The following is a 15,098-nucleotide window of genomic DNA, read 5'->3' on the forward strand; positions in this document are numbered from 1 at the left end:
CATCTTTGCAATGATGTTGTACCACCCACTGTAAGTATTGGTGACGTGAGGAACATTCAGGGGCCATAGATAACAACTTACCTTGCTTCAAGAGGTCAGTGGCTGGGAGGTTTGAAGCCTTAACAATAATTGGCTGAAGTGTATCATGAAATAAACATCTACCCATTAGAAGAGGTAAAATGAAAATGCCCTCAAAAATAAAACCGCTAAAAAATAAAATCTGAATTTGACCTGCAGAAGTTGATCATAGTTGAAGAATTTGATCTGCAGTACCTGCAGGGATAAGTTGTTAAACTGATCTGAAATTTTGACCAGGTATACTAAACTTGTAAAGGTTGAAGTTAAACAATATTTCATGCTTCTTCCAAAAGGTACAAAATCATAGAATCATCTCCTGTCTCTCCTCTTCTGACTTATATGCAATTGTGTTATATAGTTTATATTATGGTCTGGCTGTGTCCCTACCCAAATCTCATCTTGTAGTTCCCATAATACCCACATGTTATGGGAAGGACCAGGTGGAGATATTGAATTATGGGGGTGGTTCCCCCATCCTGTTCTTGAAGATAGTGAGTTAGTTCTCACAAGATGTGATGATTTTATAAGGGGCTTCCCTCTTTTGCTCAACACTTCTCCTTGCTGCTGTCACGTGAAGAAGGATGTGTTTGCTTCCCCTTCCCCATAATGGTAAGTTTCCTGACGCCTCTCAGCCATGTGGAACTGTGAGTCAATGAAACCTCTTTTCTTTATAAACTACCCAGTCTCAGGTATGTTTTTATTAGCAGCGTGAGAACGGACTTAATACAGTTTACTTCTAATTTTGACTTCCCTAAGCAGACCTGACTTTTCTCGTTTTATTTGGTCAGGGTTTGCTTAGATTTCCCCAAATATTCCCCATGCTCTTTGCACACAATCTTTTCTTGCATCTTAAACATTCCTTCTGTGGTAATTTCTCTTTGACCTGAAATATATCCTTTGGAATGGTCTTTACTGGCAGTTAATTAGTGCAAACATCTTAATTTTCATTTGTCTAAAAATACATTGACCAAATTAGTCCATTCTTTTCTGTTATGATTGGTACTTTTTATGTGTTGTTAAGATGTCCCTGCCCCCAAGGCTCTAAAATGTTACTCTCTATTGTCCTTTAAATATTTCATAGTTCTGCCTTTCACGTTTAATTGTTAAGCCACCTGAAACTGATTTTTGGGTAAGGTGTGAGGTAGGGGTCTATGGTGGTCATTAGTGTTCTTACCACAGTATTTGCAGCTTTAAACAGTTCAGGCACATGGTAGGATTTCCAACCTCCACCAAATTCTCTATTAGTTATCTATGCTGTATAACAAATTACACAAACTTAGTGGCTTAGAGCAATACCCCCTTATTAGCTCACAGTTCTCTAGGGCAAGAAGTCCAGATTGGCTAGGTTCTCTGCCTAGGTTCTCGTAAGGCTGAAATCAAGATGGTGGCTGGGACTGTGGTCCCCAACTGGAGGCTCACAGGAGGAATCTGCTTCCAAGCTCATGGGGTTGTTGACAGAATTCAGTTGCTTTTGGTGTAGAACTGAAGTCCTTGTTTTATTGCTGGCTGTCAGCCAAAGCCACTCTCAACTTCTAGAGGTTGCCCTCAGATTCTAACCTGTGGCCTCTCCTCTCATAGTATGGTAGCTCACTTTTTCAAAACCAGCGGAAGAATCTCACTCCACTTGGCTATGATGGAGTCTTATATGGTATAACCTAATCATGGGAGTGGCTATCCAATCACATTTGTTAGGCTTGAACATGTGACTTGTTTTGGCCAATGGTGTGCAAGCAGAGTGGGGCATGTCACTGCCTGAGAGAAGCTGTAAGAGCTGTCTGGGACCTGCTACATGTCCCTCCTTTGGCTTCTGTAATTGGGGAAGTGTTTGTGGAGATGAAGCCTCAGGTCCACAAGAGACAGTAATGGGCAGTACTTTCTTCCTGAGTTTCCCACACTGACTTTCTAACTTGAAACCTTGGTAGAGTCTGTTCTTATTTTGAATAACTTGTTTGTAGATTATTTTGGAATTTCAACATAGATATTGCATTATCTGTGAATAATAACAGAATTTTGTCTTCTTTTCCAGTCTTTACATGTTTATTTTTTTTTTGCCTTATTGTCCCAGTTGGGGTCTTCAGTGCAATTGATGAATTCGACCACATTACAATTTAGAGTTTATGTTAATCAAACAACACCATAAGGGCCAGGCACAGTGGCTCATGCCTGTAATCCCAGCACTTTGGGAAGGTTAGGCGAGAGGCTCACTTGAGGTGAAGAGTTTGAGACCAGCCTGGCCAACATGGCGAAACCTCATCTCTACTAAAAATACAAAAATTAACTGGGCATGGTGGCGCATGCCTGTAATCCCAGCTACTTGGGAGGCCGAGGCAGGTGAATTGCTTGAACCTGGGAGGTGGAGGTTGCAGTGAGCCAAGATTGTGCCACTGCACTCCAGCCTGGGCAACAGAGCAAGACTCTGTTTCAAAAGCAAACCAACCAACCAACCAACCAACAAAAAACACCATAGGAAGCATGAAAAGACAAACTGCAAACTGGGAGAAGATACTGCAGTGCTTAGAACTGACAAATGATTTGTATGAAGAAAAATTTGTGTTGTTGTTAACTGTTGTTTTTTTGAGATGGAGTCTCACTCTGTCACGAGGCTGGAGTGCAGTTGCACGATCTCGGCTCACTGCAAACTCTGCCTCCCTGATTCAAGCGATTCTCCTGCCTCAGCCTCCCGAGTAGCTGGGATTACAGGCCTGCACCACCATGCCCAGTTAATTTTTGTATTTTTAGTAGAGACGGGGTTTCACCATGTTGGCCATGATGGTCTCGATCTCTTGACCCCATGATCTGCCTGCCTCAGCCTCCCAAAGTGCTGGGATTATAGGTTTGAGCCACCACGCCCGGCTGCTGTAGGTTTTGTTATTACTCAGATATGGCGAGGCCAACAGATCAGGAGATAACCATCATTGAAAAGATAGATTGTTACTCACAGATCTGAAGAGGATGGGACATACCGCAACCCAGGGTGCATGGGGGGTACAGGGAAGCACGGGAGTTGGTCTGGAGGGATAGGGACTAAGGGGAAAGTGTGGGCAAGAGCCTTGATTGTGGTTTCTGTAGGAAGAAACGAGTGAGGCAGGACAAGCAGGCATAGGATGGACTAGTTTGAGTAATGTTACAGGCTCTGGGGCACAGGGGCTGTCCCTGCCTGTCTGATAACTGGCCCTGGGGTGATTACGGCAGGAGGATGGTAGCCCTGAGTATGAGAACCTGATAGAAGAGGTAGTTGCAAGTGTGAGCTCTGGATTAGTTGATTTGCATTTGAAAGGTGCACTCACAGGTGACTTCATTTCTAGAAATTGGCGAATCCTGTGAGGGGCCATCTCTCCAGGGTCAGCAAGTTCCCAGATGTCAGAGCCTCAGAATACAGGAAAAAAAGGGTAATGGTTAATACGATGAAGAATGCCTACAAATCCCTATGAAAAAGAAACAACCAAAGACTTAACTGGTACTTCACAAGAGAAGAAACCCCAAAGGCAATCAGCATAAGAAAAGTCAGTATGAAAATGCAACCCCGAACGACACTGGGACACCGTGTCTCACCCACCAGATTGGCAAGCACTCAAAAGCCCGTGTTGGTGAGGATGAGAAGTGTCAACCTTAAACAGTGAGATTCAGAAAATATGATTAAGTGTAGAGATTCTTTGAGCCCAAAGCGTGATGATAGCTGCTTGGGAAACACTGACTCCAAATGAATGGGGTCAATGTTCCAAAGTGGAGAAGTTAAGGTTTCTCTTACATAGGCAGAGACAGAGAAATTTCAGCAGGATTACAACATTTTCCATACAAGATCAGTGCGTACAGTGATTTGATTGGTTGCAGATTGCTACATTCCAAGGAAAATGCTTTATTACTCCATGAGGAGGGTTAGAAATTCAAGGGATTCTTATCTCTAAAGTCGTTTGGTCTTCTTAATTATTTATGGGGAAAAAAAGGCAGAAGTTGCAGTTGCATTCCACATGACTCAAGTTGCATAGTCACGTTCCTCTCAAGGCTCCAAATACAGTTCCAGCAGCTTTAAGTCTGAATTCTTTAATTTCATAGAAGCAACTGGAAGGAACCCAGACTAAGCTATTGTTGGAAGCGTCCATGAAGCCAGATGCGTATTCCCTTCAACTAAGCACATACACTCATAGGTATGTTCCCAAGAGAAACCTCTAGCATGTGTCATTATTTAAACATTTTTGGTTGATTATACAGTTCTAGGTAGTCACTTCACTCTAGCACCTTAAAGATGTCATTCCACCGTCTTCTGCTTATCCATTGCTGTTGAGAAGTCAGCTGTGGGCCAACCTTGCCTCTCTGGCTGCTTCTAAGCTACACTCCACTGTAATAATCATTCCTGATGTCCTGTAATTTGGTGTCTTGAAATCATGAGCCAAACTATAGCCAGGCTTGTTTCTATCCTTACTATCCTTGCGTTTTCATGGGTGCACAAAAATCATATCACAAACCCTCTGGCCACAACCCCCAACATCTGTGTTTTGCCTTCTGCCCGATAGGGGACACCCTCATTTAACTTTCTACCACCAAGGGGAGAGTCTTGACTATTACGGTACTTTACTAGTATTATTACTATGGTATTATTGCTATTATTAATATGGTAATAATAATAACTATGGTAATAGTAATAATAGTAATAGTGAACTCTCCCCTTGCATTGCTCCGCTCCTTCTGCCTCCTGGCCAACCCTGGTGCTTTCCCATGTAGCCTGCGTAGCATGGTATGCCCCTTGCTCCTGAACTGTAAGTAATAAACTTCTTTTAAGGCAGCTGTCTCCACGTCTGCCATGGTAATGTACCTGATTAAAACAAAACCCCAGGTACATTTAAAAACACCTCTTGGTATCATATGGTATCACTATGATGTCCCCGGTATGGATTGCTTGTCACTCATCCTATGTTGGATTATCTGGGATGCCCAAATCTGAGGATTGATGTCTTTCATCTGTTCTGAAAACTTCTCAATCATTTCTCCTTCAGATCTAGCCTTTGCCCCATTCTAGTCTCTCCTACTGGAGCTCCTGGGACCATACAGTGTACCTTTTACTGCACCCCTCATGCCTCTTGGTAGCTCCTTCTTGTCTCCCATTGTCTCTCTGTGCTGTATTCTGGGCCATAGCTCAGATCGGTCTTTCAGTTCACCAACATAATTTTCAGCCATGTCTGACTATATGTTAATATCACTTAATATATTTTCATTTCTGGAATTACATTTAGGTCTTTCCAAATCTGCTTGGTCATTTTATAATCTTTTGCTCTTTATGTTTTAAATATTTTCTCTTAATCTTTAATCATGCTTATTTTGTGTTATATTCTGATAATTTTGACAGGTCTTTCTGGGTCTGATTCTACTTTTTGTTGTTTCTGCTGGCAGCAAAAACTTTTTGATAGACTACTTTCATCGAGAGGTTATTCATGCTAACATCTCCAGCTGCCCAGCGGAGCTTTTCTTCTTCTTCTTTTATTTTTGGTTTTCTTTCTTTCTTTTCTTTCTTTTTTTTTAAAGCTCTTAGCATGGTGGAGCTTTATGGCATATTCTGAGCAATGTCCTGGTTTCTATTGCCTTCAGTTGCACTGCCCAGTGTGGGACAAGCAATCTCACGTACACAACAGCTTCTGGTTTCAGTGCTGCATTGTACTGCAATGTTTTTGAAGTTATTTTATTTTATTTTATTTTCCAAGACAGAGTCTTGCTCTGTCACCCAGGCTGGAATGCAGTGGCGCAATCTCAGCTCATTGCAACCTCCACCTCCTGGGAAGCTCAAGCGATTCCCTTGCCTCAGCATCCTGAGTAGCTGAAATTATTTAAAGTGAAAATTAGGAATCCAAACTTAGGTTACGAGTCAACCAGGTGTGGGGACGCAAGGCAAACACCCGGTGGAGGTTGAATAGATTATGGTTTATGCTCAGCTAGAGTTCATACAAAAGCAGGGAATGGCAACTTTATTTCTGTCTCCTCCTTTCTGCAGTATCTGAAAATGAGTTTTAATATCTACTAGAAGCTATACTTGATTTCAGAATTATCAAAGTCTGAAAAATACATGCCTTAGAACTGAGGACTTACGGGATTCTAAATGTGCAATGCCTTGGAGGGAACCCCAGTGGCCTTTGGTCCCACACGAGCCATCAGATAGCGAATAACATCCCTACTTTGAGTGGTCATGTCCATTCTGAAAGGTCCACCAGTTCTCAGTATGAGGTCCTCTGGTGGTGCTGATGTCCAGTCACACACAGGGGTCGGTCAGGCTGGGCTAAGTCAGTTAGGTGACACATGACCCCATGGCGCAGTGGCTCTCAGCAGGACGGGTGGATATCTCTGCCACATTACGCATCCCACCTGGGTCGGCTGAGACTGCTCCATGCACTCTTCACTCCAGGACCCAGGCTAGCAGGGCAGCCTCCTTCCAGAATAGTGCTCTTGTCCTGGAAGAGGGAAAAGAGAACGTGGTAAACCATGCCCCAGCTTATTTATTTATTTATGTATTTGAGATGGAGTCTCGCTCTGTCGCCCAGGTTGGAGTGCAGTGACACGATCTTGACTCACTGCTACCTCCTCCACCCAGATTCAAGCAATTCTTCTGCCTCAGCCTCCCAAGTAGCTGAGACTACAGGAGCGCGCCACCATGCCCGGCTAATTTTTTTTGTATTATTAGTTGAGATGGGGTTTCACCATATTGGCCAGGCTGGTCTCGAACTCCTTACCTTGTGATCTGCCTGCCTCGGCCTCCCAAAGTGCTGGGATTACACATGTGAGCCACCGCACCAGGAAGCGACAGGAGTATTTCCTCCCTCATCTCACTGGCCAAAGCGAGTCTCGTGGTCACTCCTGAGTTCAGCAGGGCAAGGACAGAGAGTCGTCCTGCAGGGCAGGGAGGCCAGGGCATGGGGAAGGAGTGATAGAGCCGCCTCCCCTGGCTCAGCATCTTCACCTGGGGCTCAGTGACAGGAGCCTGGGTGTGAACTTTCAAGTCAGGGCTCCCAGAGGCAACAGATACGTCCCACCTCTCCGAGCCTCCCATGCTCTATGTGTGCCAGAAATGGACACTGGATATGGAGGCAACGTGTGGGTTGTCACGCCCTCTGTGACTATACAGGGTGGTTGGTGTTTTCGTCTTTGTTAATAGCCCCACAGTGCTCACTGCTAAGGACGTTCAGTGGCACTTGGAAATGTGTTGCACGAGTGTGTGCACATAGGTTAGAGGTGGGGGCCGGCCACATGTGCTCTGCTTCTCGTGTGCCTTCTTGGAGCCCCCACAGCCATGTGTGTACCTCAGCCCTCAGCAGGTTGGTCAAGCTTGGACTCTGCCTGTGGAACCAATGCAGGGGCTGCTGGGCCCTTCCGATTCTCTCTCGGGAGCCTGGGGCTGGGAGGCCGGGACAGCAAAGTGTGGGTGCTGGATTTATTTATGGGTGAGGCTGATAGTGCCTTTAGGCTCAGGCAGAGCAGAGGGAGCCAATGAGCAGAGAGAAAGTGAAGCTGGAAGAAGTCAGGCAGAGAGACCCAGTGCCTTAGAAGGAGAGGTGGCCACCGTGCTTCCTGGTGAGGTTCCAGGGGATGTGCCTGACCTAGCCCCCAGTGGAGGGATGTGCCTGGGCTAGCTTCCAGCCACAGGACGGGCCTGAGCTAGCCTCCACTGGGGGTCATGCTGTGTCCGGAATTGGTTCCTTCTGGTGGATTGTTGGTCTTGCTGACTTCAAGAATGAAGCCGCGGACCCTCGTGGTGAGTGTTACAGTTCTTAAAGACGGTGTGTCTGGAGCTTGTTCCTTCAGATGTTCAGATGCGTCCGGAGTTTCTTCCTTCCGGTGGGTATGTGGTCTTGCTGACTTCAGGAGTGAAGCTGCAGACCTTTGCAGTGAGTGTTACAGCTCTTAAAGATGGTGTGTCTGGAGTTTATTCGTTCAGATGTGTCCGGAGTTTCTTCCTTCTGGTGGGTTCATGGTCTGGCTGACTTCAGGAATGAAGCTGCAGACTTTTGCAGTGAGTGTTACAGTTCTTGAAGGTGACGCATCCAGAGTTGGTTGTTCCTCCCGGTGGGTTTGTGGTCTCGCTGACTTAAGGAATGAAGCCGCAGACCCTCGCGGTGTTACAGTTCATAAAGGTAGTGCAGACCCAAAGAGTGAGCAGCAGCAAGATTTACTGTGAAGAGCGAAAGAACAAAACTTCCACAGAGTGGAAGGGGACCAGAGTGGGTTGCCAATGCCAGCTGGGGTGGCCAGCTCTATTCCCTTATTTGGCCCCACCCACATCCTGCTGATTGGTCCATTTTACAGAGTACTGATTGGTCCGTTTTTACAGAGTGCTGATTGGTGCATTTACAAACCGTTAGCTAGACACAGAGCACTGATTGGTGCGTTTGTGCTGATTGGGGCGTTTACAAACCTTTAGCTAGACACAGAGTGCTGATTGGTGCATTTTTACAGAGTGTTGATTGGTGCATTTACGAACCTTTAGCTAGATACAGAGAGCCAATTGGTGCGTTTTTACAGAGTGCTGATTGGTGCATTTACAAACCTTTAGCTAGACAGAAAAGTTCTCCAAGTCCCCACTCAACCCAGGAAGTCCAGCTGGCTTCACCTCTCAATGCCTAGGCTAGCCCCCAGCCACAGGATGACCCCCAGTTAGCCTCTAGCCAGGAGGTCATGTCTGGACCAGCCTCCAGTGGGGGTCATGGTTGGGCTAGCCTGAGCAGCCTCCTCTTCCTGCTAAGTGAACACTGTCACCCACTGACAATGGAGTCTCTGGGAGGCTCTGAACACACGTCCCTCAGGGTGGCTGTGAGACCACAGCATTTCTTTTTCTCTCTCTTTTTTAACTTTTATTTTAAATTCAGGGGTACATGTGCAGGTCTGTTACATAGGTAAACTTGTGTCATGGGGGTTTATTGTACAGATTATTTCATCACCCAGGTATTAAGACTAGTAACCATTAGTTATTTTTCCTGATCCTCTCCCTCCTCCCCTCCCATCCTCCATCTTTTAAACGGCCTCAGTGTCTGTTCCCCTCTTTGTGTTCATGTGTTCTCATCATTTAGCTCCCACTTTTAAGTGAGAACATGCAGTATTTGGTTTTCTCTTCCTGCATTAGTTTGCTAAGGATAATGGTCTGTTGCTCCATCCATGTCCCTGCAAGGGATGTGTTGTCATTCTTTTTTATGGCTGTGTAGTATTCCATGATATATATGTGCTACAATTTCTTTCTTCATTGATGGACATTTAGGTTGATTCCATGTCTTTGCTATTGTGAATAGTGTTGCAATGACTGCACATGTGCATGTGTCTTTATAATAGAATTATTTATATTCCTTTGAGTATATACCTTGTAATGGGATTGCTGGGTCAAATGGTATTTCTCTCTTTGGTCTTTGAGGAATTGCCACACTGTCTTTCATGATGGTTGAGCTAATTTACACTCACACCAACAGTTTATAAGTGTTCTTTTCTCTCCAGAGCCTCACTAGCATCTGCTGTTTTTTTTTTTTTTTTTTTTTGACTTTTAGTAATAGCCATTCTGATTGGTGTGAGATGGTATCTCATTGTGGTTTTGACTTGCATTTTTCTAATGATCAGTGATGTTGAGCTTTTATTCATATGATTGTTGGCTGCATGTATGTCTTCTTTTGAAAAGTGTCTGTTCATGTCCTTTGGCCACTTTTTAATAGGGTTGTTCCTAAGCAAAAAGAAAAAAGCTGGCAGCATCACTCTACCTGACTTTGAACTCTACTACCAGGCTACAGTGACCAAAACAGCATGGTACAGGTACAAAAACAGACACACAGACCAATGGAACAGAATAGAGAACCCAGAAATAAGACCACACACCTACAATTAAATAATCTTTGACAAACCTGACAAAAACAAGCAACAGGGAAAGGATTCCCTATTCAATAAATGGTGCTGGGATAACTGGCTAGCCATATGCAGAAGATTAAAACTGGACCCCTTCCTTACACCATATACAAAAATTAACTCAAGAGGGATTAAATACTTAAATGGAAAACCCCAAACTATAAAAACCCTGAAAGACAACCTAGGCAAGCCTTTCAGGACACAGGCATGGGCAAAGATTTCATGATAAAGATGCCAAAAGCAATTGCAACAAGAGCAGAAATTGACAAATGGGATCTGCTTAAACTGAAGAGCTTCTGCACAGCAAAAGAAACTATCAACAGAGTAAACACGCCCTAGAGAATGGGAGAAAATTTTTGCAAACTATGTATCCGACCAAGGTCTAATATCCATAATCTATATGGAAATTAAACGAGACTACAGCCTTTCTAAGGTGACAGGAGATTTTCCTTGTGGCACACACTTGGTGACAACAGGGTACCTCCCGGTAACTCAGTCTGACTTTGAGAGCCCTGGAGCATCATGGGATTCTCATGTCCATTGTCCTTGGGCTGGGGTCCTGTTCCGAGGCACACTCCTGCTCACTCTCACAAAAATCATTTTGTGTGCACATGGCAGGCCTCAAACGTGTCTCCCTGTCCTTGTCCCCACCGCTTGGTTTCTTGTTTTATTTAGAAATCAAGAGAGAATCTAGGCTTGGGAAATGGCAGAGATTTCTCCAAGCTTAGCGCAATTCTTTTATCTTTTTTTTTTTTTTTAATTTAATACCATTAGGTCATCTCCTTTAAAAAAAAATTTCTGGGAAAATCTTTATTTTGTGTATTTCTCAAGCATCTTGACATTCCGTCTCAGAGTAATGGCCCAATCACTTCCTTCCAGCTCCCCTTCAAATTCCCTGTCGGCTTTATCTCTTGCAAATGTCTCCGTGCTGCAAAGCAAACTCCCCCTCCCCGGCCCCTCCACCCCCCTCTCTGGGGACAAAGAAAAGGCCCCATACTCTCACTGAGGCCTGGGCAGACCAGATACATCATCACAGCCTAAGACGAGGAGGAGGCCTGGGAGCCTTCAAAGGTGCCTGCTCCAGAGTCCGCACAAACCTCTGCCTATTAACTCTTTCAAAGAGCGTTTGTGGGCTGTGAAAGCCGTCTGGGTTCATTGATAAAAAAAAAAAGATATTGTCTTTAGGGCTGCTGAATATATTAATGAGTTGTCACGGCGGACAGTTAGGATTTGCAAAGGACGACAGCTACTGTTCACCTGCTTGTTGCCTTAAAATTTAAAATCATGTCCAAATGAAGACAGAGGTTTCAGGCACCTCTACCAGCGCACGCTACATTTGAGCCGCCGGCAGGGATGTTACTCTTCCTAAAACCCCAAAGAGTTAAGCTGAAATGGTTAATATCCCTGTCTCTGCCCCCCTCCTCCTGTATTCTAATGTATGAACCCGCTCATTCAGATGTGAGTGGGTCTTGGGGACAGCTTGCCTTCCCTACGCAATTGTGTATGATCCCCGCTGAAATGTTCCTAAAAACACGATTTTGTAAACGCTTATGCTCCACTAGACATCTCGTGCATCTAAGTACGTGTAGCCCAGCGTCCCGAGTGGGGTTCACTTTGCCTCTTCACACCCAGGGACTCTCAGCCCGAGGTGAGGGAAAGGAAGGGGGGTTATTAAGAATTCTGACAAGGTAGGCTGAATAAATTGTGTTTTCTTTGTGAGCCTTAATCCGGTGTTGTATTGGCTTCTTGGACATGGCTAATTTATTTGGAATTTCATTCTGTTCCTGACAGCGTCCTTGACTAGCTGTTTGATCACCCCGAGCGAAGTTACATACCAGCTTTCAACCGTTGGGAGGGCAGCGGCGTCCTTTTTCTCAAGTACCTTCTCCTGGGTCGGGTTTTATGCCTGCAGCAGGGCGTTTCAGACGGCTGGGGCCATCCCTTGTTAGGGAGAGAAACTGCCCGGGCAGGGGTCTCCCTCAATGAGGAAGCCCTCCACTTCCCCCACTCGTCCCACTGTTCGTGATTTTAATCTTCTTTTGTGGTGCAGGAAGAAAGAAAATTAATTTTCGCCCGTCTGTGTGTAGGGAGCATTTCAGTGGAAACCCGGTTTGAAATGCATGTGCTGTTGATTTCGGCAGCCTGCGCCGGCTGGGGTTTGAGATGCAGCCTTCTCAGGGGAGGAGGTGATGGGCTGCAGACCTTCATGGGGTGGGAACTCAGGCTCCCCGTAGGCCCTGGACGGGGTCCTCATGTCCTGTGCTCCGTCTTGGCAGAAGTAAGAGTTGATGATGTGAATGCTCTCCCAACTCACCCATCTCTGCCATGGTTGTCTTTTCTGGGGGGTGGGGTGGGGAGCGGTTAAAGCAAGCACATTTTGCTGTTGCAAAAAGAAACAAAGAAAAAAAATAGCGATTTTCAACAGGACCCTGACATGTCTGAGAATGTCTCACTATCAACAAGGCTGTAGGTGGTGGTTTTACAATTTTGGTGGAATCTGGTCTAAGGAAAACACGTGCTTCTTTTAATTTGGCCTCCCGGCTCTGATGCACGTGGCCGTCCTTGCTAAGAGCCTTCTGGGTGCCTGGAACTGTGCTAAGTCCTGGGGGATTTGGTGAGAGCTCGAGTTCTGGAAACACATGGAAGAGTTCAGAGGATGTTGGTGCTATGAAAATAACAAACAAAACCAACCAACCCACTGAAGCCCTGGGGGATGTGCCTGGCGGCCCCTGGGGGATGTGCCTGGTGGTCCCTGGGGGAGGGCGTTCAAGGTTCTTCCTGGGGCCTGCATTCGAGTCAGCCAAGTCCAGCTCATCTCTATGACATTTGGGCAGGGATTTCCCCTGCGAAGCCCTCTTATCCCCATCCTTGCTTGCAGAAGATGGGGAGGGATTATTATCCCCTCACCTTTTTTTTTTTGAGGTAGGGTCTTGTCCTGTTGCCCAGGCTGGAGTACAGTGGCTCGATCATGGCTCACTGCAACCTCTGCCTCTCAGGTTCAAGCGATCCTCCTGCCTCAGCCTCCTAGCTAGCTGGGACTGCAGGTGTGCACCACCACATCCGGCTAATTTTTTTTTTTTGTAGAGATGGGGTTTTGTCATGTTGCCCAGGTTGGCCTCGAACTCCTGAACCTTCTCACATCGGCCTCCCATAGTGCTGAGATTATTTTCCCCTTTTACTGAGGGGAGGAAACTGAGGCCCAGTGATGCTTCAGTGGAGACCAGCTTGCCTGGGGCTCACAGGAAGCGCTCATGAGGTTCTTGGGGGCTCTGTCCAAGGCTGTCACCTGGACTGAGGGCTGGTCCTGGGCGGGGCCAGGCTTTGGGGGCAAGAACTTGCACCTCCTTGTTGCTTCCACCCCAGGCCTTCCTCACGGAGCTCACCTGTGGAGAGGTTTCCTCTGCCAAGCATTTCGTCAGGAAGCAGTGAGTGAGGGTGCGTCACTCACTGCTGTATCAACATTGAATATTTGGGTGCAGGAAGATGGCTTGGCTGTTGGAGGTCCCGATGGCAACTTGCATTCCTGGATCCATCCTCAGAGGCCCGGGGCTGGGAGCATCCCAGATCCATCCTCAGAGGCCCGGGGCTGGGAGCATCCCAGATCCATCCTCAGAGGCCCGGGGCTGGGAGCATCCCCTGATCCATCTTCAGAGACCCAGGGCTGGGAGCATCCCTGATCCATCCTCAGAGGCCCAGGGCTGGGAGCCGCCACCGCCCAGCTCCATGCATTCCCATTGGCGGGGTCTGGGTCCACGCTGATGGGGAGCTCCTCTTGCTTATCCTGGATTATATTCACAGGTGGCTAACTCAGGGGGTGGTGTGATGGGGAAACACAGGAAGGAGGAGCAGGGAGGGCAAGATGAAGGGAGGCAGGCTGGGAAGAGGGTGACTCCAGGCACAGCCACACGTCCCTAGGATTGTCAGGGGGAGCTCTGAGGGCTCAGAGTGGCTTCTAGTTTGTCCTGCCCCGAAGCAGGGAACCCGGGCTACGTCCTGCCCAGGTCAGCCTTAGGTTAAGGGCTGCGTGGGGGAGGGAGCTTCCTGGGCCTTCGAGTCTCTGTGCATTGGGGTGGCTCCCGTGGCCCAGGATGCCCTGGAGAAGGGTCCTGCTGGAAGCGAAAGACCAGGGCAGCAGGCGGTGAGCCACAGGAGCTGGCGGAGGCTCCGAGCACAGGTCGCAGCCCCAACCGCAGCACTGCTGATGGTGAGACTGCTGACGGTGAGGGGACGTGGGGAGTTTCCCCTGAGAGTGGGAGGTCTCACAGTCCCCACGCTGCAGTGCTGTCAGTGCGCTGTGTCCGTGGCTTGCTCATGGTCACTCGCTTTTTCCCTGTGGCCTCGGCCACTTTATCCAGCAAGCAACCCCCTCTTGGGAGAAGGTGAGCCTGGACACCACCGGGAGGAGGCCACTCCCTTCCTCTCTCGAAGGGCACGCCGTCCTCGTCCTTGCTGATTCCCAGAGGCCCAGGGACGTCTGAGGGGGAGGGGCCAGGCCTCCTTGACCCCTGCGTGTGGACACCATGTGACTGGGGTGTGGCTGACTCTCTGTGTCGATTGGGTGCTTGGCAAACACAGAGTTTTGTCCAAGGCCACCTTGGTCCCCACCTGTCCAGGTTGAGAGGTGCCCTGCCTGGTGTGAGCGCCTCTGGCCTGAGCAGACGCCCCCGGCTCCCCCAGGACATGTCACCTGGAGAGGTGACCCTCTCAGGTAAGGGACATGCCGCTGGCAGCAGCCTCTGCCTCCTCCCTGGTGCACAGCTGCTCCTGTCTGGGGACCCGCACTCCGTGTGCCGATGGGCTTCCCCAGGAAGTCAGCAGGACTTTCCCTGGCCTTCTGGAAGGCCCCATCGCAAATGCACTGTTGATGACTCACTGTGACGGGGTCCAGAGAGCTAACTCCCCACCTATGTTTGAAGTGATCTTCAAACCTCTGTGCATGGAAAACAAGCCCAGAGCTAAATGTTCCTTAAGTGAGTGGCCTCTGATAGCAGCGCTGGGCAGCCCAGTGGGTGCAGGGCACACCACGGATCGAGGAAGGGCCAGGCACGCTTCCCAGACGGCCTCTGCCAGTCCAGGCAGGGGCTCCAGGGTGGCAGCAGGAAGGCAGCTTAGGCAGTGCTCTGCTGAAGGTGAGGTAGCATCGCGCTCCACACTCCGTTTGA

General features: G+C 47.7%; 1 protein-coding gene across 1 annotated transcript in view; it reads left to right on the top strand.

Moving 5' to 3' along the window:
* The window catches only part of LOC108538098 (uncharacterized), a 46,778-nt gene that overhangs the window by 29,626 nt on the left and 2,054 nt on the right, over positions 1-15,098 (top strand). The window contains exons 5-6 of the mRNA XM_017885951.1: positions 14,024-14,155; positions 14,512-14,644. Of these exons, the coding sequence (XP_017741440.1) occupies positions 14,024-14,155; positions 14,512-14,644 (265 nt within the window). The remainder of the gene's footprint in view (positions 1-14,023; positions 14,156-14,511; positions 14,645-15,098) is intronic.

The sequence above is a fragment of the Rhinopithecus bieti genome, unplaced genomic scaffold, assembly GCF_001698545.2.
Source record: "Rhinopithecus bieti isolate Rb0 unplaced genomic scaffold, ASM169854v2 scaffold_1014, whole genome shotgun sequence".
Lineage (NCBI taxonomy): Eukaryota > Metazoa > Chordata > Mammalia > Primates > Cercopithecidae > Rhinopithecus > Rhinopithecus bieti.